The 23,680-nt window shown below is 46.9% G+C and overlaps 1 protein-coding gene across 1 annotated transcript in view; it reads left to right on the top strand.

The window, feature by feature from the left end:
• CELF5 (CUGBP Elav-like family member 5) overlaps positions 1-23,680 on the top strand; it is a 77,440-nt gene that overhangs the window by 46,903 nt on the left and 6,857 nt on the right. The window contains exons 3-10 of the mRNA XM_087922667.1: positions 2,516-2,564; positions 9,416-9,544; positions 11,146-11,225; positions 13,510-13,659; positions 14,697-14,838; positions 16,573-16,719; positions 18,097-18,159; positions 19,896-19,979. Of these exons, the coding sequence (XP_087778793.1) occupies positions 2,516-2,564; positions 9,416-9,544; positions 11,146-11,225; positions 13,510-13,659; positions 14,697-14,838; positions 16,573-16,719; positions 18,097-18,159; positions 19,896-19,979 (844 nt within the window). The remainder of the gene's footprint in view (positions 1-2,515; positions 2,565-9,415; positions 9,545-11,145; positions 11,226-13,509; positions 13,660-14,696; positions 14,839-16,572; positions 16,720-18,096; positions 18,160-19,895; positions 19,980-23,680) is intronic.

Here is a 23,680-nt window from a genome sequence, read left to right as displayed (position 1 = left end):
GCTCATCCTGCTTTTTCCTTGCGCTTCTTGACTTTGCAGCACGACGGCTTCGAGATCGTTTGCATTTTCAACTCCCCAAGGAGGGAGCGGGGGAATCAACGGGAGTCGGGTCTGTCTATAAAAACACATATATGACCTCATGGGCCGAACCGCTTAACTTTTCCTCGCACGTGGTCTGATTGCCAAATTTTAAAATTTAATATGGCTGAGATGATTCTGCCTCCTCCAAATTACTGGGTTGTACATGAATGCTAAACATTTTTCCCCCTCCTCCTCTCTCCAGTAAAATGACTGTTCCTCTCTTCTTTATTCCCTTGAACCAGATTGTGTCACTAAGTCACAATAAAATGTCTTTGGCCCTTCCTTCCTTCCTTCCTTCCTTCCTTCCTTCCTTCCTTCCTTCCTTCCTTCCTTCCTTCCTTCCTCCCTCCCTTGTTTCCTCCTTCTCCTCTTCCCCTCCTCCTCCTCCTTCCTCCTTTTCCCCCAACCTTCCTTCCTCCTTCTATCCCTACACTTTTCCTTCCTTCCTTCCTTCCTCCCTCCCTCCCTCCCTCCCTTCCTTGTTTCCTCCTTCCCCTCCTCCTCCTCCTTCCTCCTTCTCCCCTAACCTTCCTTCCTCCTCCTATCCCTACACTTTTCCTTCCTTCCTTCCTTCCTTCCTTCCTTCCTTGTTTCCTCCTTCTCCTCTTCCCCTCCTCCTCCTCCTTCCTCCTTCTCCCCCAACCTTCCTTCCTCCTTCTATCCCTACACTTTTCCTTCCTTCCTTCCTCCCTCCCTCCCTCCCTCCCTCCCTTGTTTCCTCCTTCCCCTCCTCCTCCTCCTTCTCCCCCAACCTTACTTCCTCCTTCTATCCCTACACTTTTCCTTCCTTCCTTCCTTCCTTCCTTCCTTCCTCCCTCCCTTCCTTGTTTCCTCCTTCCCCTCTTCCCCTCCTCCTCCTCCTTCCTCCTTCTCCCCCAACCTTACTTCCTCCTCCTATCCCTACACTTTTCCTTCCTTCTTTCTTTCCTTCCTTCCTTCCTTCCTTCCTTCCTTCCTTCCTTCCTTCCTTCCTTCCTTCCTTCCTTCCTTCCTTCCTTCTTCTTTCCCCTTCCCCCGTTTCTCCTTCCCCTCTTCCCCTCCTCCTTCTCCCCATGTTATTCCTCCTATCCCTATACTTTTCCCTCTTTCTTTCCTTCCTTCTTCTTCCCCTCTTCCCCTTTTCTCCTCCCCTCTTCCCCTCCTTTCTTCCTTCTCCTCCTCCTTCTCCCCCATGTTACACCTCCACCTCCAAAACTACACTTTTCCTTCCTCCTTCCCCTCTTTCCCTCCTCCTTCTTTCCCCACCCTTACTCCTCCTATCCCTACCCTTTTCTCTCCCTCCCTCCTTCCCTCCTTCCTTCCTTCTTTCCCTCCCTCTAAATTTAGTTTCATAAAAGGTGAAAGATAAGTGAAATCCAGACTCTACGGCCAGATACTTCACCCAGTTAAGGAAGATGTTCCTTTACCGATGACCAAATCAACAATTATCTAGTGGTTTCCCGTGAATTCCTGGAAGGAATTGTGAACGCATAACATCTTATGGCTATTGCAAAAATACGAGTTTGCTTAGGAAATGCTAAATGCCATTCAAATCAAATCAAATTCCTCCTTGCTATATTCCTAGACCAGCACGCAAAACTCAGCTTTCTCAGCGTAGAGTTCAATTGCATGTGGCGGCTTAATTTGGGTGCCAGGATTTTAATGTCTGTGGCTGTAATGGATATATATGTACTGTGCGAGATCAACCAAATAAACAAGGAACAGAATAACGGAGCTGGAAGGGACCTTGGAGGTCTTCTAGTCCAACCCCCTGCTCAGGTAGGAGACACCTTCCCATTTCACACAGATGGTTACCCAGGATCTTCTTAAAAACTTCCAGTGTTGGAGCATTCACAACTTCCAGAGGCAAGTTTTTCTCACGGTCAGGAAATTTCTCCTTATTTTTTGGCAACGGTTTGCTTTCCCGAGCTTGCCATTTCGTTCCCAAAAGTTTTGCTACCAGGCTATGTAACCAAAAGCAGGACTTTGATAGAAAATGTCTTGCCCTAATCTTTATACCTTAGCTAAAGAGTTTTTCGCTTAATTTACCTCAGAGAGCAAACCGCTGTCGAAATCGAAACCTGCGAATATTATTCTATTATTTTTAAAAAAATGTCTCCTTATTTCTAGGTCGGATTTCTCCTTGACGGGTTTCCCTCCGTTGCGTCACGTTCTGCTTTCAGGTGCTTCTGCAGAATAGGTTGACACACACACCCCCGCACGCTGCCCCCCCCCCTCTTCTTTGTGGCAGCCGCGGAGGTGTGGAACGGAGTATCCTGCAACGGGGCAGTAGAAGCCTGGAAGTATTCTGGAAATTCTGACCCGTAGTGTTTTATTTCGGGCCCCCATTGCTCCTGCTATCCTTCTCACAAATTACCCCAAAAATAAAATACAAAATCGCTTGCTTAGCCTTTCTGTAGCACTGCGACATCTAACCTTTGCCATTTCTCTGCAGATGGCCCGGCCGATCCAGGTGAAACCTGCTGACAGCGAGAGCCGTGGAGGTAGTTGTCATCTCGCCTTATTTTTTGTTGGATCAGCCTGTTGGGGGTGGGTGAGGAAACTACTTCTGTCAGGTCTCCTAAACTCTGATTTGCAAAGTTCGGGCACCTACTGTGCCATGCAGGAGACTGAAATCTATGTATATTTCCAGCATAGCTCTGGAACGTCTCGAGCAATTTCAACCAAACTTGGTACACAGATTACTTATTTTCTGAAAACAAATACTGAGGGGGGTAAGACACTCCTAACATCCTTCAGGGTGTGTGTTCAAGATACAGCCTATTGTGCCTTCAAATGGCTTCTACTGTACTGCCATAAAATGGCTTCTACTGCACAGTGCTGTGGAGTTGCCATGGTAACGGTTTCACAGTACTCCACAAGGGGGCACTCTCTGCTAAGGGGGGGAAAATCCAACATTACAAATTATGTTTGTTCCAGGTTGCTGAAATCAGGGCTTTTCCTGTCTAATATAGGATTAAGATAAATAAATACCCGGGCAACACCGGGTTATCAGCTAGTGTAATATAAAGTGAAAGAAATTTGGGTCGGATCGAGATAGAAATGAAAGGAAATGGGTAGATTTAGATCTGAACAGATTCGAATGGAAATTTAGCCATTGACGGGAAGGGCCGAGAGAAAGAGTGACGTCTCAGGCTGAGTCAAAATTGCTCGACAGGGAGATGGGCAACATGTAAATAAATAAAATGAAATTCAAGTTGTCCTCGAGTTATGGCCACAATTAAGCCCAAAATTTCCATTGCTAAGCGAGACAGTTGTTAAGTGAGTTTTGCCCCATTTTATGACCGTTCTTGCCACAATTGTTAAGCGAATCATCACAGTTGTTAAGTTAGTAACAAGGTTGTTAAGTGAATCTGACTTTCCTATGAATTTGCTGGTCAGGAGGCCACAAAAGGGGATCATGTGACCCCCAGGACACCACAACGGTCATAAATATGAGCCGGTTTGCCAAACATCTGAATTTTGATCATACGACCATGGGGATGCTGCAGTGGTCATAAGTGTGAGAAATGGTCATACGTCCCTTTTTTTCCAGTGGCGTAACTTTGAACGGGTCACTGAATCACTATTAAGTCGAGGACTTCCTATTACCGTGATGGTGAACCTATGGCATGCATAACACAGGTGGGACGCAGAGCCATTTGTGCCGGCATGCGAGCCGCAGGCAAACTTACCTCACTGCGCATGCGTGCACCTCACAGCTGATTTTTCGGCCTCCCAGAGGCTTGAGGAAAGCCTCTGCAGCCCAAAAAATAGGCCCATTTTGTCACTTCCTATACAGGAAGTGATGAAACGGGCCTCTTTTTTGGGCTGCAGAGGCTTCCGAGGCTTTCCTCAAGCCTCTGGGAGGCCGAAAATGCGCAGGTCGCATGGGTGGGAGGTGCATTGCCTTGTGGGTGCTGGCACGCGAGCACGTGAGCACCCAAGCGCAAGCACGCACACAATTTTTGGCCCAGGAGCCCAAAAAGGTTAGCCACCACTGTCCTACAAGATAAGATAAAATAATAAAATAAGGTAAGATAAAATAATTAAATTACATTAATTTTTTTTAAAAATTGGATGCATATTTGTCCCAAAGGGTATTTTATAAACCCAGGTCTTCTGGTGTTTAAACCAAGTTTTGTAATGAATCTGGTTCGTTCGAAGCCACCAAAGGTGATTTATTCCATAAACCTTGGTTAAAATTTGATTTGGCAGGCTGTGCGAAGGCGAGCCCCTCATCCCGTTTTAGGCATGAAAGCCAGCTGGGAGACATTGGGCCAGTCTCTCTTTCTCAGCCCAACCCACCTCACAGGGTTGTTGTTGTGGGGAAATAGGAGGATATGTTTGCTGCCTTTAGTTATTTTGTAAAAATAACAAAGGCGGATACAAACAAATAAATAAATATTCCAGCTGGACATTGTCCCAGGAGCTTTTCAAAGAAAAAAAATGCCAGTTTGTGATTTAAAATCCTCTGGGTACTTCAACCCTATCCCAACGTTGCCAAGAAGGATCCAGATTGTATACTTCCTTCCTTCCTTCCTCCTTTGCCTGCCTGCCTCCCACTCCCCTCCATCAGATCTGCCTTGCCTGTCCCTGGCATACCGACAACATCCTCATGTTCAAATATAACCGTCTTTTCTGAAGCTTAGATACACATTTTTCTTGTTCCTTTTGGGTTTCCCGTTCCTGGCCGCCTTAACTTGCTGTTGGCCACGCACGGCTCACCCTGTTCTATTTAGCTCACCTGACCTGCAATCCAACCTAAAACACACAAAATAGAAATAGTGACAATTCCCTTCAGAATATTGAAGGCTCAAATGTTACTGGGAGAGGTGGATCAGAAGTCCTTGAGATGGGATATTTGGGGAATTTTGAAATTCTGCGCTGCGGATGCACCCACAAAATGGCTGCCAAAAGAGGGTGTGGCCGGCCTGTCAGCTGTCCCAACCTGGTGAGTTAGAAAAGAAAGACTCTTGAATCCATTGTTAAGGAAAGTACACTTTACTAAAGCCAAGCGGTTACAGGGTTGCAAAACCAGATCTGAAGTTTTGCGCCCAAAGCAGAGAAGCAAAGCCAGATCAGAAGTTTTGCGCCCAAAGCAGAGTAGCAAAGCCGGATCTGAAGTTTCGCGCCCAAATCATCTGGTTAACTTTTCCCTTCTCCCTGCCTTTCCCTTGGTTATCTTAAAGGGCCCAATTACATTCAGACCAATTGTTTTGGTAACAATCCCTGGCTTGGTGGGATGAATGGTCTCACATCCCGTTCCACGATGCTGGAATGGCCAGAGGCTCTCACGGGATGTTCAAAAAGTAATTTCAATTCCCCTCATCCAAACCTCCCCTTTATTTCCGGCAGTTCCCTCACGCCATTGTTTTGACATACTGCCATTTGGCAAAGTATGGCTGGCAAGTAGCAGGAGGACAGTCCTGACATTTTAACTGCACCGTCACTGGGTTAATTACTCTGCCGATGGGGAAAGGCCCGATGTATTTAGACGTACATCCCATTTGTGTAGTGGAATGCGGTCTGGATTCCCCAGAAGGGAGAGACTCCATTCCAAAGGAGCACAAGAGAGTGAAGTTTAGATAGTTTGTGTGGGAGAAAGAGGGTGTAGATAGCTCCTCTCTAACAGTTCCCAGGTAGTCTTCAGCTCACCACTGCAATGGAACCTGCCCGTTACGGTCACAAGTCAGGACAGTTGTTAACAAAAGCGACTATGTGGTTGCCGTTCTTAACAACCTCATCCCTTTGTTCCCTGATATGGTCATTAAATACAGGTAGTCTTTGACGTGACAAATTTCTGTTGCCAAGTAGTTGTTAAATGAGTTTTTTCCCCACTTTATGACATTTCTTACCACGGTTGTTAAGTGAGCCACTTCAGTTGTTAAGTTAGTCACGTGGTTGTTAAGTGAATCTGGCTTCCCCATTGACTTGGCTTGTCAGAAGGTCGCCAAAGGGGACACCGCAACCGTCATAAGTATGAACTTTGCTCACCTGATCACGGGGAACGCTGCAACAGCCATTAAGTGGGAAAGACAGTCGAGTCCTTTTTTTTTTCCAGCGCCGTTGCAACTTTGAACGGTCACTAAACAAATGGCGAGGACTACCTGTAGCATTGGGGGAGGTCTGTCATCACTTTCGACAAGTCCCTAAGCACGACAAGTTGTAAGTCGAGGACTCGCTGTATAGATTTAACGGTGGAAGCAGTTTGCCCCAGCTGCGAAAGATTTCCGTTTACTGAGAAAGAAAACGTTTAGAAGAAACGCGATGTGACTTTCTCAGTTTTTGCAGCCTGACGATTTGCTTAGGGCAGGGGTCCCCAACAATGGTGGAATTCAAATTTTTTTTACTACCGGTTCTGTAAGGCGTAGCTAGGTGGGCGTGGCTAGGTGGGCATGGCTTTTTTTGAAGCACCCCGCCCCCCCATTTTTGGGCCTTCTGGATCGAGGAGGTCAGGGTGGAGCTGAGGCCTCACGTCCCATGTTACAACCTGTCTTGCCACCGTTGTCAAGCGAATCACTGTAGTTCTTAAATTAGGAGTATGGCTGTTAAATGAATCTGGCTTGCTTCACTGCAAAAGGGGAACCCCACGACCCCGGGAACACTGCGACCATCGTAACTGTGAATCGGTTTGCCAAGCGTCCGCATTTCAATCGCGAGACCGTAGGGATGCGTGGAAAAAGAAGAGCCGTTTTTCCCAGAGCCGTTGTAACTTTGAACGGTCGCTAAATGAGCTGTTGTAAGCCGAGGACTACCTGTAGTTCCTAGCTATTTATCAAACCTGATTGATAAATAAGAAGATCAAAGTTGGAAGAGGAGGAGGAGGAGAAAGAGGAAGAGGAGGAGAAGGATATTGAGGTTGGGGAAGAAATGGAGAGGTCCAACTTAGCACCATGGACAGCTCCACATGAAATTCAGGCTGGAGAATCCTACAAGCCGGATCTTTGTTGTATTTAACAGAGGGATACCATCTAAAACCTCAAACGGGAAAGTCAGTGAAGGGTCCTTGGTGCTGCTCTCTGCGCTTGCTGGTTTCCTTGCAGAGGTTTCACTGGCCAAACTAGGTAACATCATCAGTGCCACTAGCACGAGCACTTTATTAGGAAAGTCAGCATATTAAATCCTACCAAGTATCTCATGCATCTTTGTGTGTGAATCAGTCCTGTTGAGTCACAGGAGGCTATTATTATTTTTGTAAATTACACAGATGGTTTTCTGGGAGGATAAAATTTGGGGATGACTGGCTAGTTCCTTCTTTCCTTCCTTCCTCCCTCCCTCCCTCCCTCCTTCCTTCTTTTCTTCCTTCTACTTCCTTCCTTTTCTTCTTTCTATGTCCCTCGTTTCTTCCTCCTTCCTTTCTTCCTCCTTTGTCCTTTTCTTCCTTCTACTTTCTTCTTCCTTCCCTCCTTCCTTCAACCTTCCTTCCTCCCTCTCTCTTTCCTTCCTTCCTTCCTTCCTTCCTTCCTTCCTTCCTTCCTTCCTTCCTTCCTCCTTTCTCTTTCCTTCCTTCCTTCTACTTCCTTCCTCCTCTATCCTCCTTCCTTCCTTCTTTTTTCTTCCTCTTTCCTTTTTTTGGTCTTTCCATTTGTAATCTTCTTCCCCGAGAAAGTATTTTCAGACAATTGTATTCTCCAACACTCTCCATAAATGGCTTCTGAGCCTTGTCAGGTTGCATTACTCTCCCTTTTGAGCAAATCCTTCTGATCCTGTCGTTTACAATAAGGAGGCTTCTCATGAAGCCATTCAGAGGCTGTGAATGGATTTGCACAATCTTGGCAGGCCTCACCATCCAGGGCCCTCCGAGATCTCCCTTTTGGGCTATGTGACATTTTTACACTTAATCCTTCTGCGTTCCGGGTGACCCCTCGGTTTGCAAAAAGCTCGACTTCCCTCGTGAGTGGTCACGTGCATTGAACAATTGGCTTCAATCTTGCCGCGAGTCTCGTTCCGAGCTCCTTCTTAGAAAAGCCAAAAGCAGAAATCCAAAGGGGTTGGAAAAACAAAAGTCACTTTATTAATACAACGCAGCAAGAAGATTTAGCAGGTGGCTGTAGTTTGATTGGAGACTCGGCTTTTACAAAGCCTTAAGTAGTTAATCATCACAGGGAAAAACGTGTCCCTTAACAGATAACAGATAATCAAAGTTGGAAGGGACCTTGTAGGTCATCTAGTCCAACCCCCTGCCCAAGCAGGAGGCCCTATACCAATTCTGACAGATGGGAGTCCAATCTCTTCTTGTAAGTCTCAAGTGATGAAGCTCCCACAACTTCCGAGGGCAACTTCTGTTCCATGGGTTGATTGTTCTCACTGTCAGAAAGTTTCTCCTTATTTCCAGGTTAAATCTCTCCTTGATCAGTTTCCGTTCATTATTCCTTGTCTGGCCTTCGGGTGCCTTGGAGAATAGCTTGATCCCTTCCTCCTCTCTGTGGCAGCCGCTGAACTATTGGAAGACTGCTCTCCTGTCTCCCCTGATCCTTCTCTTCCCTAGACTAGCCAGGCCCAGTTCCTGTAACCGTTCTTCATATGCCTTAGTCTCCAGTCCCCTCATCATCCTGGTTGCTCTTCTCTGCACTCTTTCTAGAGTCTCAATATCTTTTTATAGTGTGGTGAGCAAAACTGGATGCAGGACTCTAGGTGTGGTCTTACTAAGGCTTTATAGAGTGGTATTAGTCCCTCCCTTGATCTTGATTGTATCCCTCTGTTAATGCAATTTAGGATTGCATTGGCTTTTTTGGCAGCTGCTGCACACGACTGGCTCCTATTTAGCTAGTTGTCGACAAAGACTCCAAGATCCCCTGTCACAGTTCCTGCTATTGAGCCTGGTTTCCCCCAGTCTATATGTATACTTTTGGTTTTTCTTGCCTAAGTGTAGGACTTTACTTTTCTCTACATTGAACCTTAAATCAGGGGTCTCCAACCTTAGCAACTTTAAGCTTGGAGGACTTCAACTCCCATAATTCCCTAGCTGGCTTTCATGCTTAAGGCGGGACTAGAACTCACTGTCTCCTGGTGATTGGCCCAAGGTCACCCAGACGGCTTTCATGTCTAGGCAGTACTAGAACTCACTGCCACCTGGTGATTGGCCCAAAGTCATCTAGCCGGGTTTCATGGCTAAGACAGGTTTAGAGCTCTCCGTCTCCTGGTGATTGGCCCAAAGTCACTAAATGAGCTTTCATGGCTTAGGCGGGACTAGAACTCACCGTCTCCTGGTTTCTAGCCTGCTCCCTTCACCGTTACACCAACCGGACTCTCTTGAACTAATCAAAGGGATTGGATTTTTCCCCTTTGTGCCTTTCTCAGTCTCCAGGGACCTACCGAAAGTTGATGGTTCTGTGTTTTTCTTTCCTTTTAGGAGACCGGAAGCTCTTCGTGGGCATGTTGAATAAACAGCAGTCAGAAGAAGACATTCTCTGCCTCTTCGAACCTTTCGGGGTCATCGACGAATGCACAGTGCTCAGAGGTCCAGACGGAAACAGCAAAGGTCAGTCAAGGACCCAGATGGTTGGCGGCAATAGGCAAATCCTTCTTACATTATAAACTGTTCAGTTACTGTAAAGCGTTAGAGGGCATTAAATAACTCTAAATTCTATCAATAAAGGAGAATATTTGTAGCTTCGGGCTGAAATGAAGGATCCTGGATGTTCTCTGAACTGCTTTGTTTCCTTGCAGGAGTAGCCCTGATGATGTTACCTAGTTAGGACAATGAAATGTCTGCAAGAAAACTAGCAAGCTCAGAGAGTAACAAGCACCCCACAGTCTTTCCTCCTCGTCCTCCTCGTCCTCCTCCTCTTTACTCTCCTCCTCACAAATCTCACCCCCTTCCAGCACTGATGATGTTACCTAGTTAGGATAATGAAACACCTGCAAGTAATCTAGTAAGCTCAGAGAGCAACAAGGACCCCTCTAAATTCTATTGCTTATTGCTACTCAGTCCAAGGGTGGTTCTTTGGGTGATATAAAAATAAACCTTTTATTATTTTATATTTTATTTTATTTATTTCATTTTATCGTTGTATTTATACTCCTATTTTTATCATCTCCTTTTATTTTCTGCACGTTTTATTATGATTCCAAACAACACAAATGTTTTTTGTTTTTTTTAAAAAAAATCTCCTCTTTTCTTTGGTCTTTACCGGAAGCCCTCAAGGGTGCCGCCTATTGCTTCATGGCTGTGTGGACGGTGCAAACACCTAGGCATATAAAGAGGGTGCTTTGTCACAGAGGAGAAAAGATTTAATTCATGGGAGCCATCACAGTGTGATTAAATAAAATAAATAAAACCCATGTGTGCCTGAACCCTGCAGAAAAGAGATGCGGCTTTGAGTGCCTCATTCCCACTTCCAGTTTGACTTTTTTTAGACCCCTATTCCGTCCCATGGCCCATCAACAGGGATCGGCTGCTATCGGTTCGCACAGTTCCGGGCAAACCGGTAGCTAATTTTAGGGCCGGTTTGGTGAACCGACAAATTCCCAACCCTGGCTGGCCCACCTCTTCCAGGTGTCCCCCACACAGCCCGTTTTGGATCACAGGTAAGTGTGGAAGTCCGTTTCCGGCCTCGAAAGAGGCTCTGGAGCCCAGGGAGGCTTCTCCCACATTCCCGGAGTCTCGAGGAAAGCCTCCAGATCCTAGGGAGGGCAAAAACAGCCTCCCCGTGGCCCATTTTCGCTCCCAGGCCAGAGAACCGGTGGCTAAATATTTTTGAAGCCCAAGCCTGCCCATCATGGCCTCTCTCTGCTCCAACAGTGTACTAAAGTGCCCAGGGAACCATTCTTGCCCAGTCAAAGCCTACACAGAAGTTGTGCGATTCTCTTCTTCCTTTGCATGTAACAGAATAACAAGAGTTGGAAGGGACCTTGGAGGTCTTCTAGTCCAACCCCCTGCTTTGGCAGGAAACCCTATAGTACCATTTCAGACAAAATGGTTACCCAATCTCTTCTTAAAAAACTTCCAGTGTTGGAGCAATCACAACTTCTGGAGTCAAGTAGTTCCACTGGTTAATTGTCCTCACTGTCAGGAAATTTTCTCTTTAATTCTAGGCTTCTTCTCTACCTTAACCCTGGTTTAATCCTGTCCCTTTCCAGGTTGTGCCTTTGTTAAGTTTTCCTCGCACAACGAAGCCCAAGCAGCCATCCACGCTCTCCACGGCAGCCAAACCATGCCCGTAAGTAAACACCCAAATCTTGTCACAGGTTAGAAGAAGACCCAGATGGATATAATTTAGCACCGTGTCCATCTGGGGTCAATGGAAATTGAGTAGGGGCAAACTTCCTGCTAGGAAGACAGTAGAGATGCTCTGTTATCCAGGTCAAAGGTGTTTTTCTTGTTTTCCTCTTTGAAGACATTTCGCTTCTCACCCAAGAAGCTTCTTCAGCTCTGACTTTGTGGGGAACGGAAGGATTTATACTCCTTGCAGACACAGCTGGTCATTTGCATCCTTTTAGAGGGTCGTTGAGGCCACTTGGAGGTTTATCTGTGTCCTCAGGGTCACCTGAGTAATGCAAACGGGTGTGGAGCTTTCTTGGCTGCAGGATGTTTTCTGGCCTGGGTCCCTTCCCTGCCGCAGGCTGCTGGGGATAAGTCTATGTTGGCTGCATCTCAAACTTCAGGCACAAATTTTAGATAAACCTACAAGTAGCCTCAGGGACTCTCTCAAAGAATGCAAATGACCAGCTGTCTGCAAGGAGTATAAATCCCCCTGTTCCCTACCATTCAGTCAGAGCTGAAGAAGCTTCTTGGGTAGGGAAGCAAAATGTCTTCAAGAAAAAATGTTGAGGTAATTCCCCATTAGGAGAATGAGCGCATACAGGGAGACGTATTTGAGAGAAGCGTTTGAATAATACACACACAGAACACAGATACACTGTACAGTAAATGTAGGTTTTTTACTTCCAGAAACGTTAAGCAAAGTCCAAAACAAGCAAGTCCAAAGACATTCACAGGTAAATCAGTCAGTTTTTCAATCCAGGGATAATCCAATAACAAATTCCAGTGTCAAAAACAGTTCAGTAACAAACTTACATCAAATCCAGAAATAGCAGTCAATTAGGAAAAATGGAGGAACGGCAATACTTTCCAACAGAAGGAAACAGAGATGCACTCACACTCTCTTTCTGAGACTCAGACTAAGACTAAAACAACCCAGGTTTCTGGCTCCCTCTTATGGCCGTTTGAGAAACCACGCCTAATTACTAGTTTTGCATTTTCTTAAAGATACAGTTTTAAAATGTCTATCCTGGTTTATATATTTCTAACCCAAATACTTGTTAGGTGACTTATATTCCTAACAAAAAAACCAAGAAAAGTTCAGTTGCCTCTTGAAAAAAAAAGCACTTTGGGACATCCTACTAAGAAATTGAATGCAATGGGAATTGCAGCGTAGGAATCAGGCTTGTTCTAGGTTTCAAAATGCAGGGGAAATTTGAAAGGGGCACCCAAGATGGGTTGGGCTGAAGCCCAGTTTGCGAGCACAGGTAGTCCTCGACTTATGACAGTTCGCTTAGTGGCCGTTTAAATTTACAACTGCACCAAAAAGTGACCTGTGACCATTCTAGACCACGAGCCACAGCGGTGCAGTGGTTAGAGTGCTGCAGGGCTCCTTCTGCTGACTGCCGGCTGATTGCAATTTGAGAGTTCAAATCCCACCAGGCTCAAGGTTGACTCAGCCTTCTGTCCTTCTGAGGATGGTAAAATAAGGACCCAGATTGTTGGAGGCACCAGGCTGACTCTGTAAACTGCTTAGAGAGGGCTGGAAAGCACTGTGAAGTGCTATTGCTAGGATTCGTCTGTATGACCGTTGCAGAATCCCCACAGTCACAGGGTCGACACTTAGAAGATTGGCAACTGACTTGAACTTAGGATGGTTGCAATGTCCCAGGGTCATGGGATCCCCTGCCTTCGGACGAGCGAAGTCAATGGGGAAGCCAGATGCACCGAACAAACATGCTCGCTTAACAGCTGCAGTGATTCACTTAACAACGGTGGCCAAAAGGTTCGCAAAAGTGGGTGTGACTCACTTAACGAGGGAAATTCGGGCTCTTGTCGCAGTCGTAAACCTGTTTGGTTTCTGTGCTGTACAACTGAGCAGCTGAACGGCCCCTAGAATCACAGAGTTGGAAGGGGCCTCGGAGGTCATCTAGTCCAACCCCCTGCTTAAGCAGAAGCCACACTACCACTCCAGGGAAATGACAGAATCACAGAGTTGGAAGGGACCTCGGAGGTCATCTAGTCCACCCCCCTGCTTAAGCAGAAGCCACACTACCACTCCAGGGAAATAACAGAATCACAGAGTTGGGAGGGGCCTCGGAGGTCATCTAGTCCAGCCCGCTGCTCAGAAAGAAGACCCTCTACCATTCTAGATAAAACGGTCGTCCGACCTCTTCTTAAACCACTATCGCCCCAGTTTGTCCACTCTTTTCCCACCCCAAGTTTGCCCTTTTGTCTAGCAGGGTGCTTCTTCCAGCCTCGTGGTGAAGTTCGCGGACACAGACAAGGAGCGGACGCTGCGACGGGTGCAGCAGATGGTGGGGCAGCTTGGCATCCTCACCCCGTCCTTCGCCGCCTTGCCCTTCAGCCCGTACAGCGCCTACGCTCAGGCGGTGAGTATCAGTGGGACGCGAGCCGGTTTTCTTCCCATCGGAACTGGGAAACGTGGGCTGCTGAAGCGACCGGGATCGTGCAGGCTTGCAGGAGGTGAGTTGGAATGCCTCTGTGCCTGCGCCAAATGCATGTTTGGCGCAGGTGCGCGCGCAAATTGCGTGCGCACGTGCTGACGCACCAACCCACCAAGCCACGCCCACCAAACTGGTGGTCAAACTTTTTGCAGCCCACCCCTGGCGTGCACGTTAGGCGCACGCATGCTCCGGATCCACCCAACTGGTAGTGGGATCCCACTGCGGATTGGATCCTGTGAAATAAACCTTAACAACCGAGGAGGCAAGAAAGGTCATAAAAGGCGGGCGAAATTCACTTCACAACCATCTTGCTTAGCAACAGGAATTTTTGAGCTCCACTGTGGTCATAAGCCAAGGACTGCCTGAATTACGTTGAGTTCTGCAATACCTTCTTTGCAAAAGTATTTTTTTTAAATTATTTATATGTATTTCTTTCTTGTTTTTTTAGTTTTATTCAATTTTTTCCAAAACAAAATAAAAAAAAGAGTTCTTTTCAATGTACAACCTAATTCCGTGAAAATTATTTATATGTATTTCTTTCTTTCTTTTTTAACAAGTTTTATTCAATTTTTTCCAAAACAAAATAAAAAAAGAGTTCTTTTCAGTGTACAACCTAATTCCGTGAAAATTATTTATATGTATTTCTTTCTTTTTTTTTAACAAGTTTTATTCAATTTTTTCCAAAACAAAATAAAAAAAAGAGTTCTTTTCAATGTACAACCTAATTCCGTGAAAATTATTTATATGTATTTCTTTTTTTTTTTTAACAAGTTTTATTCAATTTTTTCCAAAACAAAATAAAAAAAAGAGTTCTTTTCATTGCACAACCTAATTCCGTGAAAATTATTTATATGTATTTCGGAACGCTCCCTCTTCCTCGTTGGCCAAAACCAGCCCCTGGAAATCTACCTCACAAGCTTATAGGCGACTTATTATTATTTTTCCCCCCTTCTCTGTGGCAGCTGATGCAGCAGCAGACGGTCCTGTCGGCTTCCCAGGGTAACTTTCTCAGCCCCAGCCTCACTTTCTCGCCATGCCACATCCAGCAGATTGGCACCGTCAGCTTGAACGGCCTGCCCGCCGCTCCAATCACACCAACCTCAGGTAGGCGGCTGCGGAGTTGTTGAACCGGGAAGCGGGTGGGGTGGCAGTGGGGCCCCCCCCTGAAATGCTGCGCGCCAGTCTGAGGGAACCAGGCTGCCGGTTACGTTTCACGTCATTTCATTCGATACGACCGTCCGACTCTTGAGAAGAACCGGACTGGTTTGCAAGGTGTAAAGGCCACGCTTGGAATCTTGCATTCGGGTTTTTTTGGCCACCGCAATGTAGAGAGAGAAAAAAAAAGATGCCAAAACTCTGGAAAAAGTGCAGAGAAGAGCAACTAGGATGATTAAAGGGGAAAGGAAGGGAGAAGAAGGGAGGGAGGTGGATGGAAAGGAAAGGAAAGGATGAGAAGACGATAAGGCATAATATAGACCAGAGAGAGCAATGAAAAGGACAGTGAGAAAGAAAAAGAAGAATAAAAGGAGGGAGGGAGAGAAGATGAAGGAAGGGAAGGAGAGTCGGAGAAGAAAAAGGAAGAAAGAAAAGAAAGAAAGAAAGGAAGGAAGGAAGGAAGGAAGGAAGGAAGAAAGAAAGAAAGAAAGAAAGGAAGGAAGGAAAGAAAGAAAGAAAGAAAGAAAGAAAGAAAGAAAGAAAGAAAGAAAGAAAGAAAGGAGACAAAGAAAGGTTGGAGGGAGAGAGGAAAGGAACTAAGGAAGGAAAGAAAGACAGTAAGGTAGGAAGGAGAGGGGAAAGGAAGGAAGGAAGGAAGGAAGGAAGGAAGGAAGGAAGGAAGGAAGGAAGGAAAGAAAGAAAGAAAGAAAGAAAGAAAGAAAGAAAGAAAGAAAGAAAGAAAGAAAGAAAGAGAAAGGAAGGAAGGAAGGAAGAGAGAGAGAAAGAAAGAAAGAAAGAAAGAAAGAAAGGTTGGAGGGAGAGAGGAAAGGAACAAAGGAAGGAAAGAAGGAAAGAAAGAAAGTAAGGTAGGAAGGAGAGGGGAAGGGAAGGAAGGAAGGAAAGAAAGAAAGAAAGAAAGAAAGAAAAAGGAAGGAAGGAAGGAAGAGAGAGAGAGAGAGAGAAAGAAAGAAAGAAAGAAAGAAAGAAAGGTTGGAGGGAGAGAGGAAAGGAACAAAGGAAGGAAAGAAGGAAAGAAAGAAAGTAAGGTAGGAAGGAGAGGGAAGGGAAGGAAGGAAGGAAAGAAAGAAAGAAAGAAAGAAAGAAAAAGGAAGGAAGGAAGGAAGAGAGAGAGAAAGAAAGAAAGAAAGAAAGAAAGAAAGAAAGAAAGAAAGGTTGGAGGGAGAGAGGAAAGGAACAAAGGAAGGAAAGAAGGAAAGAAAGAAAGTAAGGTAGGAAGGAGAGGGGAAGGGAAGGAAGGAAAGAAAGAAAGAAAGAGAAAGGAAGGAAAGAGGGAAGAAGGAAAGAAAGAAAGAAAAAGAAAGAAAGAAAGAAAGAAAGAAAGAAAGAAAGAAAGAAAGAAAGAAAGAAAGAAAGGAGAGAAAGAAAGGTTGGAGGGAGAGAGGAAAGGAACAAAGGAAGGAAAGAAACTAAGTAAGGTAGGAAGGAGAGGGGAAGGGAAGGAAGGAAAGAAAGAAAGGAAGGCAAGAAGGGAAGGAAGGCAAGAAAGAAAGGAAGGAAAGAAAGAAAGGAAGGAAGGAAAGAAAGGAAGGAAGGAAACAAGGGAAGGAAGGCAAGAAAGAAGGAAAGAAAGAAAGAAAGAAAGAAAGAAAGAAAGAAAGAAAGAAAGAAAGAAAGAAAGCCACCTCTTCCTCCTCCTTTTCTTTCTCTCTCTCCCCCCTGCAGGGTTACACTCACCTCCTCTGCTGGGCACAGCTGCTGTCCCAGGACTGGTCACCCCCATCAGCAACAGCTTTGCAGGAATGGTGGCCATTCCCAGCAGCCACCCGGCCCTGGAGACGGTTTATGCAAATGGGCTGGTCCCCTGCACAGGTAGGGACAAAAGGCGGAGCCTGCGGGCCAGTTTTTACCCCCAGACTGGGTGCATGTGGAGCAGAGCAGAGAGTCCCAACCTTGGCAACTTTAAGACTTGTGGACTTCAACTCCCAGAATTCCGGGCTATGATTGGGGAGATCTGGGGGTGTAACCCTTCCTCAGCCTCAGAAACTCATTGGCTGATTTGAGGCCGGTCCCTCCCTCTCAGCCCAAGAACCAATTGGGTGTAGTAAGGGAGGAGCTGGACTATGATTGGGGAGATCTGGGGTGTAACCCTTCCTCAGCCTCAGAAACTCATTGGCTGATTTGAGGCCGGTCCCTCCCTCTCAGCCCAAGAGCCAATCGGGTGTAGTAAGGGAGGAGCTGGACTATGATTGGAGAGATCTGGGGGGGGTGTAACCCTTCCTCAGCCTCAGAAACTCGTTGGCTGATTTGGGGCCGGCCCCTCCCACTCAGCCCAAGAGCCAATCGGGTGTAGTAAAAGGAAGGGCTGGAGCGGAGAAGGGAGAAGTCCTGGGTTCTAATCCCTCCTCAGCCTCAGAAACTCATTGGTTCATTTAGGGCCAGTCCCTCTCCCTCAGACCCAATCAGAAGTGGGGAGAGACCTGGGTTCCAGTGCCCCCTCCAGCCCTCCCAGGGGTTTTGAAACAACTCCTATTTTTAGCATAAACTACTTCAAAGGGTTGTTGTGAAGGAAAGGAAATTGGAGGAGGGAATTCTGTACAGGTGGTCCTTAACTTACAACAGTTCCTTTAGTGACCATTTCAAAGTTACAACGGCTCTGAAAAAAGTGACTTAGGACCATGTTTCACACTTACGACCGTTGTAGCATCTCCATGGTCACGTGATGAAAATTCGGATATTTGTCAACTGACTCATACTTACGATGGTCGCAGCCTCCCGGGGTCATATGATCCCCTTTTTCGACCTTCTGACAAGCCAAGTCAATGGAGGAAGCCAGATCCACTTAACAACCATGTTACTGGCTTAAACAACGGTGGTAAGAAAGGCCGTTAAATGGGGCAAAACTCACTTAGCGACTGTCTCGCTTAACAACAGAAAATCAATTGTGGACGTAACTTGAGGACTGCCTGTAGCAGCTGCCCTTGAGCAACAGCAGACATCACGGTGATGGGGTGGTGGGGGCTGGGCCTGGCCTTCTGTTTCCCATCTTGGTTTTTGTTAATATTATTTTTAATCTACAATCATTTGACCAACCCTTTTTATAACACAATATAACAAACGTTGGAATTACGAACCTGTCGGTTTGGGGGTTCCCCCCCCCCCCCCCATTTTCTCCTTCCTGCTGTTTTTGTCCATTTCCCTAATCCTTGCGGGGGGGGGGAAATATAAACCAAATGTCTCTTGTTTTAGCCCAAAACTCATCTGTGGCAGAGACCTTGCATCCGACTTTCACAGGTGTCCAACAATATGCAGGTAACTTGGCTGAAGTCATCTCGTTTGGGGGATTTTCTCTGTCTGTAAGGTCTTTTTTTTTTTTCAGTTGGGGGGAAGAGGGATAAAAGGCAGTTTGGGGCCTGAGGCTGAGAGGCAGTTTGACCTCCTGGTGAAGACAGCAGGCTGGAAACCAGGAGGTGGTGAGTTCTAGTTCTGTCTTAGCCATGAAAGCCAGCTCGGTGATTTGGGTCACTCACCAGGAGGCAGTGAATTCTAGGGCATGTAAGCCGGCTGGGTGACTTTGGGACAATCACCAGGTGACAAGAGTTCTAGTCCTGCCTTAGGCATGAAAACTGGCTGGGTGACTTTGGGCCAATCACCAGGTGACAAGAGTTCTAGTCCTGCCTTAGGCATGAAAACTGGCTGGGTGACTTTGGGCCAATCACCAGGTGACAAGAGTTCTAGTCCTGCCTTAGGCATGAAAACTGGCTGGGTGACTTTGGGCCATTTACCAGGTGACAAGAGTTCCAGTCCCACCTTAGGCATGAAAGCCAGCTGGGTGACTGGGCCAATCACCAGGAAACAGTGACTTCTAGTCCTACCTTAGGCATGTAAGCCAAGTGGGTGACTTTGGGTCAATCACCAGGAGTCTATAATCCTGCCTTAGGCACAAAAAACTGGCTTGGTGTCTTTGAGCCAATTAACAGGTGTCTGGGAATTCTAGTCCTGCCTTAGGTATGCAAGCTTCCTAGGTGACTTTGGACCGGTCCCAATCTCTCAGCTCAGATGACCTCAAAGGGGTGTTGTTGTGGGGAAAATAGGAGGAGGAAGGAGTATAAGGTATGCTCGCTGCCTTGAGCGATTTATACTGTAAAAATAATAAAGGTGGGATAAAACTAATCTAAAAAACGTGATCTAGGTCTGGTGGGAAAGAGTCAAAATAGGCTGCAAAGAAACAAGAGGAGGAAATGTGCAGAATTGGTGGAAATTTTTAAGGAAAGAGCTAACCCCTCTTTGAAACAAGAATAAAAACACCCCACAGAGAATGTCAATAGTTTTAAAATTCTAACATTATATATATATAATATTTTAATTTTATATAATAAATATTTAAATTTATATAATATATAATTTTATATATATATATGTTTTCTTAAGTTTTTGCGGGTACTTACATGTATGGTATTCAGCTTTGTTCGGGTATTTTCCCACATCATTATAGTTGTGCTTTTAAAGTTGTAGCAACGTTTCGGCAGAATCTCATTTGCCATCTGATGTGTGTGTGTGTGTGTGTGTGTGTGTGTGTGTATGTATGTATGTATGTATATATATAAAAATAGATTTTTAGATAGATGGATGGATGGATGGATGGATGGATGTAGATATTAGATGATAGATAGATGATAGATAGATAAGATAAATGATAGATTGAGAGAGATAGAGAAATAGAGAAATAGATAGATAAATAGATGATAGATGATAGATAGATGATAGATAGATAAATGATAGATAGATAGATGATAGATTGATAGAGAGATAGAGATATAGAGAAATAGATAGATAGATAAATAGATGATAGATAAGATAGACAGACAGACAGACAGGTTTCGAGTTTGACACTCCTGATCTAGGTAGCTTTTCTCCATTCAAAGGGAGATTCGCATGAAGACGCTTGAAAAAATCCGTGACGATCTGTGCAGCTGTCCTTGATGAGATTTATGGAGCTGATGTGGGTAATTTATTCACCTCCGTCTCCTTCCTTCTCCCCTCTGCAGCTGTCTATCCTGCCACCGCCATCACCCCAGTCGCCCAGGCCATCCCTCAGCCTCTTCCTATAATTCAGCAGCAACAGCGAGAAGGTAGGTAGGTCTTCTCCTACAAGGACGAGGTGGGGGAAAGAGGAGCAGGCAGCCTGCAACTTTGAGCTCGTGAAGAACCCCGGGGCCGTCAAAAGATCCTGCGCTAAAGTCCCTTATGTTGGAAGAAGAATCCGGTCCAGTTCCAAGCCGGTAGAAACTCATTGGCTGACTTGGGGCCGGCCCCTCCCTCTCAGCCCAAGAGCCAATCGGGTGTAGTAAGGGAGGAGCTGGACTATGATTGGAGAGATCTGGGGTCTAACCCTTCCTCAGCCTCAGAAACTCATTGGCTGATTTGAAGCCGGCCCCTCCCTCTCAGCCCAAGAGCCAATCGGGTGTAGTAAGGGAGCTGGACTATGATTGGGGAGATCTGGGGGTCTGACCCTTCCTCAGCCTCAGAATCTCATTGGCTGGTTTGGGGCCAGCCCCTCCCTCTCAGCCCAAGAGCCAATCGGGTGTAGTAAGGGAGGAGCTGGACTATGATTGGGGAGATCTGGGGTCTAACCCTTCCTCAGCCTCAGAATCTCATTGGCTGATTTGGGGCTGGCCCCTCCCTCTCAGCCCAAGAGCCAATCGGGTGTAGTAAGGGAGGAGCTGCACTATGATTGGGGAGACCTGGGGGTCTGACCCTTCCTCAGCCTCAGAATCTCATTGGCTGGTTTGGGGCCGGCCCCTCCCTCTCAGCCCAAGAGCCAATCGGGTGTAGTAAGGGAGGAGCTGGACTATGATTGGGGAGATCTGGGGTCTAACCCTTCATCAGCCTCAGAATCTCATTGGCTGATTTGGGGCGGCCCCTCCCTCTCAGCCCAAGAGCCAATCGGGTGTAGTAAGGGAGGAGCTGGACTATGATTGGGGAGATCTGGGGTCTAACCCTTCCTCAGCCTCAGAAGCTCATTGGCTGATTTGGGGCTGGCCCCTCCCTCTCAGCCCAAGAGCCAATCGGGTGTAGTAAGGGAGGAGCTGCACTATGATTGGGGAGACCTGGGGGTCTGACCCTTCCTCAGCCTCAGAATCTCATTGGCTGGTTTGGGGCCGGCCCCTCCCTCTCAGCCCAAGAGCCAATCGGGTGTAGTAAGGGAGGAGCTGGACTATGATTGGGGAGATCTGGGGTCTAACCCTTCATCAGCCTCAGAATCTCATTGGCTGATTTGGGGCCGGCCCCTCCCCTCTCAGCCCAAGAGCCAATCGGGTGTAGTAAGGGAGGAGCTGGACTATGATTGGGGAGATCTGGGGTCTAACCCTTCCTCAGCCTCAGAATCTCATTGGCTGATTTGGGGCGCCCCTCCCTCTCAGCCCAAGAGCCAATCGGGTGTAGTAAGGGAGGAGCTGGACTATGATTGGGGAGATCTGGGGTCTAACCCTTCATCAGCCTCAGAATCTCATTGGCTGATTTGGGGCCGGCCCCTCCCTCTCAGCCCAAGAGCCAATCGGGTGTAGTAAGGGAGGAGCTGGACTATGATTGGGGAGATCTGGGGTCTAACCCTTCATCAGCCTCAGAAGCTCATTGGCTGACTTGGGGCCGGCCCCTCCCTCTCAGCCCAAGAGCCAATCGGGTGTAGTAAGGGAGGAGCTGGACTATGATTGGGGAGATCTGGGGGTCTAACCCTTCCTCAGCCTCAGAAGCTCATTGGCTGATTTGGGGCCGGCCCCTCCCTCTCAGCCCAAGAGCCAATTGGGTGTAGTAAGGGAAGAGCCGGACTATGATTGGGGAGATCTGGGGGTCTAACCCTTCCTCAGCCTCAGAAGCTCATTGGCTGACTTGGGGCCGGCCCCTCCCTCTCAGCCCAAGAGCCAATCGGGTGTAGTAAGGGAGGAGCTGGACTATGATTGGGGAGATCTGGCGTCTAACCCTTCCTCAGCCTCAGAAGCTCATTGGCTGACTTGGGCCGGCCCCTTCCTCTCAGCCCAAGAGCCAATCGGGTGTAGTAAGGAGGAGCTGGACTATGATTGGGGAGATCTGGGGGTCTAACCCTTCCTCAGCCTCAGAAGCTCATTGGCTGATTTGAGGCCGGCCCCTCCCTCTCAGCCCAAGAGCCAATTGGGTGTAGTAAGGGAAGAGCCGGACTATGATTGGGGAGATCTGGGGGTCTAACCCTTCCTCAGCCTCAGAAACTCATTGGCTGATTTGGGGCCGGCCCCTCCTTCTCAGCCCAAGAGCCAATTGGGTGTAGTAAGGGAGGAGCTGGATTATGATTGGAGAGATCTGGGGGTCTAACCCTTCCTCAGCCTCAGAATCTCATTGGCTGATTTGAGGCCGGCCCCTCCCTCTCAGCCCAAGAGCCAATCAGGTGTAGTAAAAGGAAGGGCTGGAGCGGAGAAGGGAGAAGACCTGGGTTCTAATCCCTCCTCAGCCTCAGAAACTCATTGGTTCATTTAGGGCCAGTCCCTCTCCCTCAGACCCAATCCGATGTGGTGGGGCGGGGGATGGAGTAAGTGGGGAGAGACCTGGGTTCTAGTCCCAGGGGCTTTAGCATAAACTACCTCAAGGGGTTGTTGTGATGGAAAGGAAATTGGAGGAGGGGATTCTGTACAGGTGGCCCTCAACTTACAACCGTTTGTTAATAACGTATCTGGGCAGAGGTGAAATGCTGCCGGTTCACCCCGGTTTACCTAAGCTGGTAGTTAAAATAAAAAATAAAAAATGCTACGGGTTCATCCAAACTGGTATTTCTGGCGATCAGCTGTGCCGTTGCGTTTTACATCAGCTAGAAAGCAGGGATTTTTGCTTTCTCGCTCATCGAAATCGCACGGCACAGTTGTTCCCCACCCTCGCTGTTGTACTTATCTCAGAAGGCTTCAAAATGCTTTTTTTCCGCACCGAGGATGCTTCCCTGAGGCCCCGTAGGCCAAAAACGGGGCATGTGTGTGTGTGTGTGTGTGTTGCAAAAGAAAAAAAGAGAGAGAAAAAGACTTTTTACACCCCCCCTCCCAGTCACATGACCACCTGGCCACGCCCGACTAGCCCCACCGACCTAGCCACCCGCACCTAGCCACATCCATCGAACGAGTAGTAAAGAAAATTTGAATCCCACCACTGTGATCTTCTAGGCAACATTTCTCCACATTTGCTAATCCTTTGCTCCGGATTGAGCTCTGAAGCCGATTTTAAAGAGCTAAAAGACGGAGAACAAATCTGTGGTCGTCTTCTCATCTTAATGGCCAAGCAGGGATCAGAACCTAAGCACCTAAAGCCCAGATTATCTGGATAAGGTAAAAATGGAGGAGACTAGATTGTGATATAGTATGCTGAAGGAACCAGGTTATCTCCATAAGCTAGGCCGGTGATGGATAACTTTTTTGTCGCTGTGTGCTGAGAACGCGTGCACGCGCATGTGTCCAGGGGTGGGATTCTATCAGTTCGCACCTATTCGCTAGAACCGGTTGTTAACATTCTAAGCAGTTTGGAGAACCGGTTGTTAGAAGAAATTTTTACTGGCCTAATCCTGTAAGGAAGACAGGAAGGAAACATTCTGGTGTTGCTTATAGAAACTGCCTCTCCGTTAACCCTTATTACATTCTTGGCAGGACTAGACTTCCTGTCTCAGGAACGTCTCTGGAGTTTTTTTCCCCTCTTTTGCTGGTACTTTGCTTGTGTGGAGTGACCATTCAAAGTTACCATGGCACTGAAAAAAGGGACTTATGACCATTTTTCACACTTGTGACTGTTGCAGCATCCCCTCAGTCATGAGAGGCCAGGCGAGGAG

Source organism: Pseudonaja textilis, chromosome 1 (assembly GCF_049901715.1).
Source record: "Pseudonaja textilis isolate UNSWEBS1 chromosome 1, rPseTex1.2, whole genome shotgun sequence".
Lineage (NCBI taxonomy): Eukaryota > Metazoa > Chordata > Lepidosauria > Squamata > Elapidae > Pseudonaja > Pseudonaja textilis.
The sequence above is the reverse complement of the archived record's forward strand: the minus strand, read 5'-3'. Positions and strand labels throughout refer to the sequence as shown.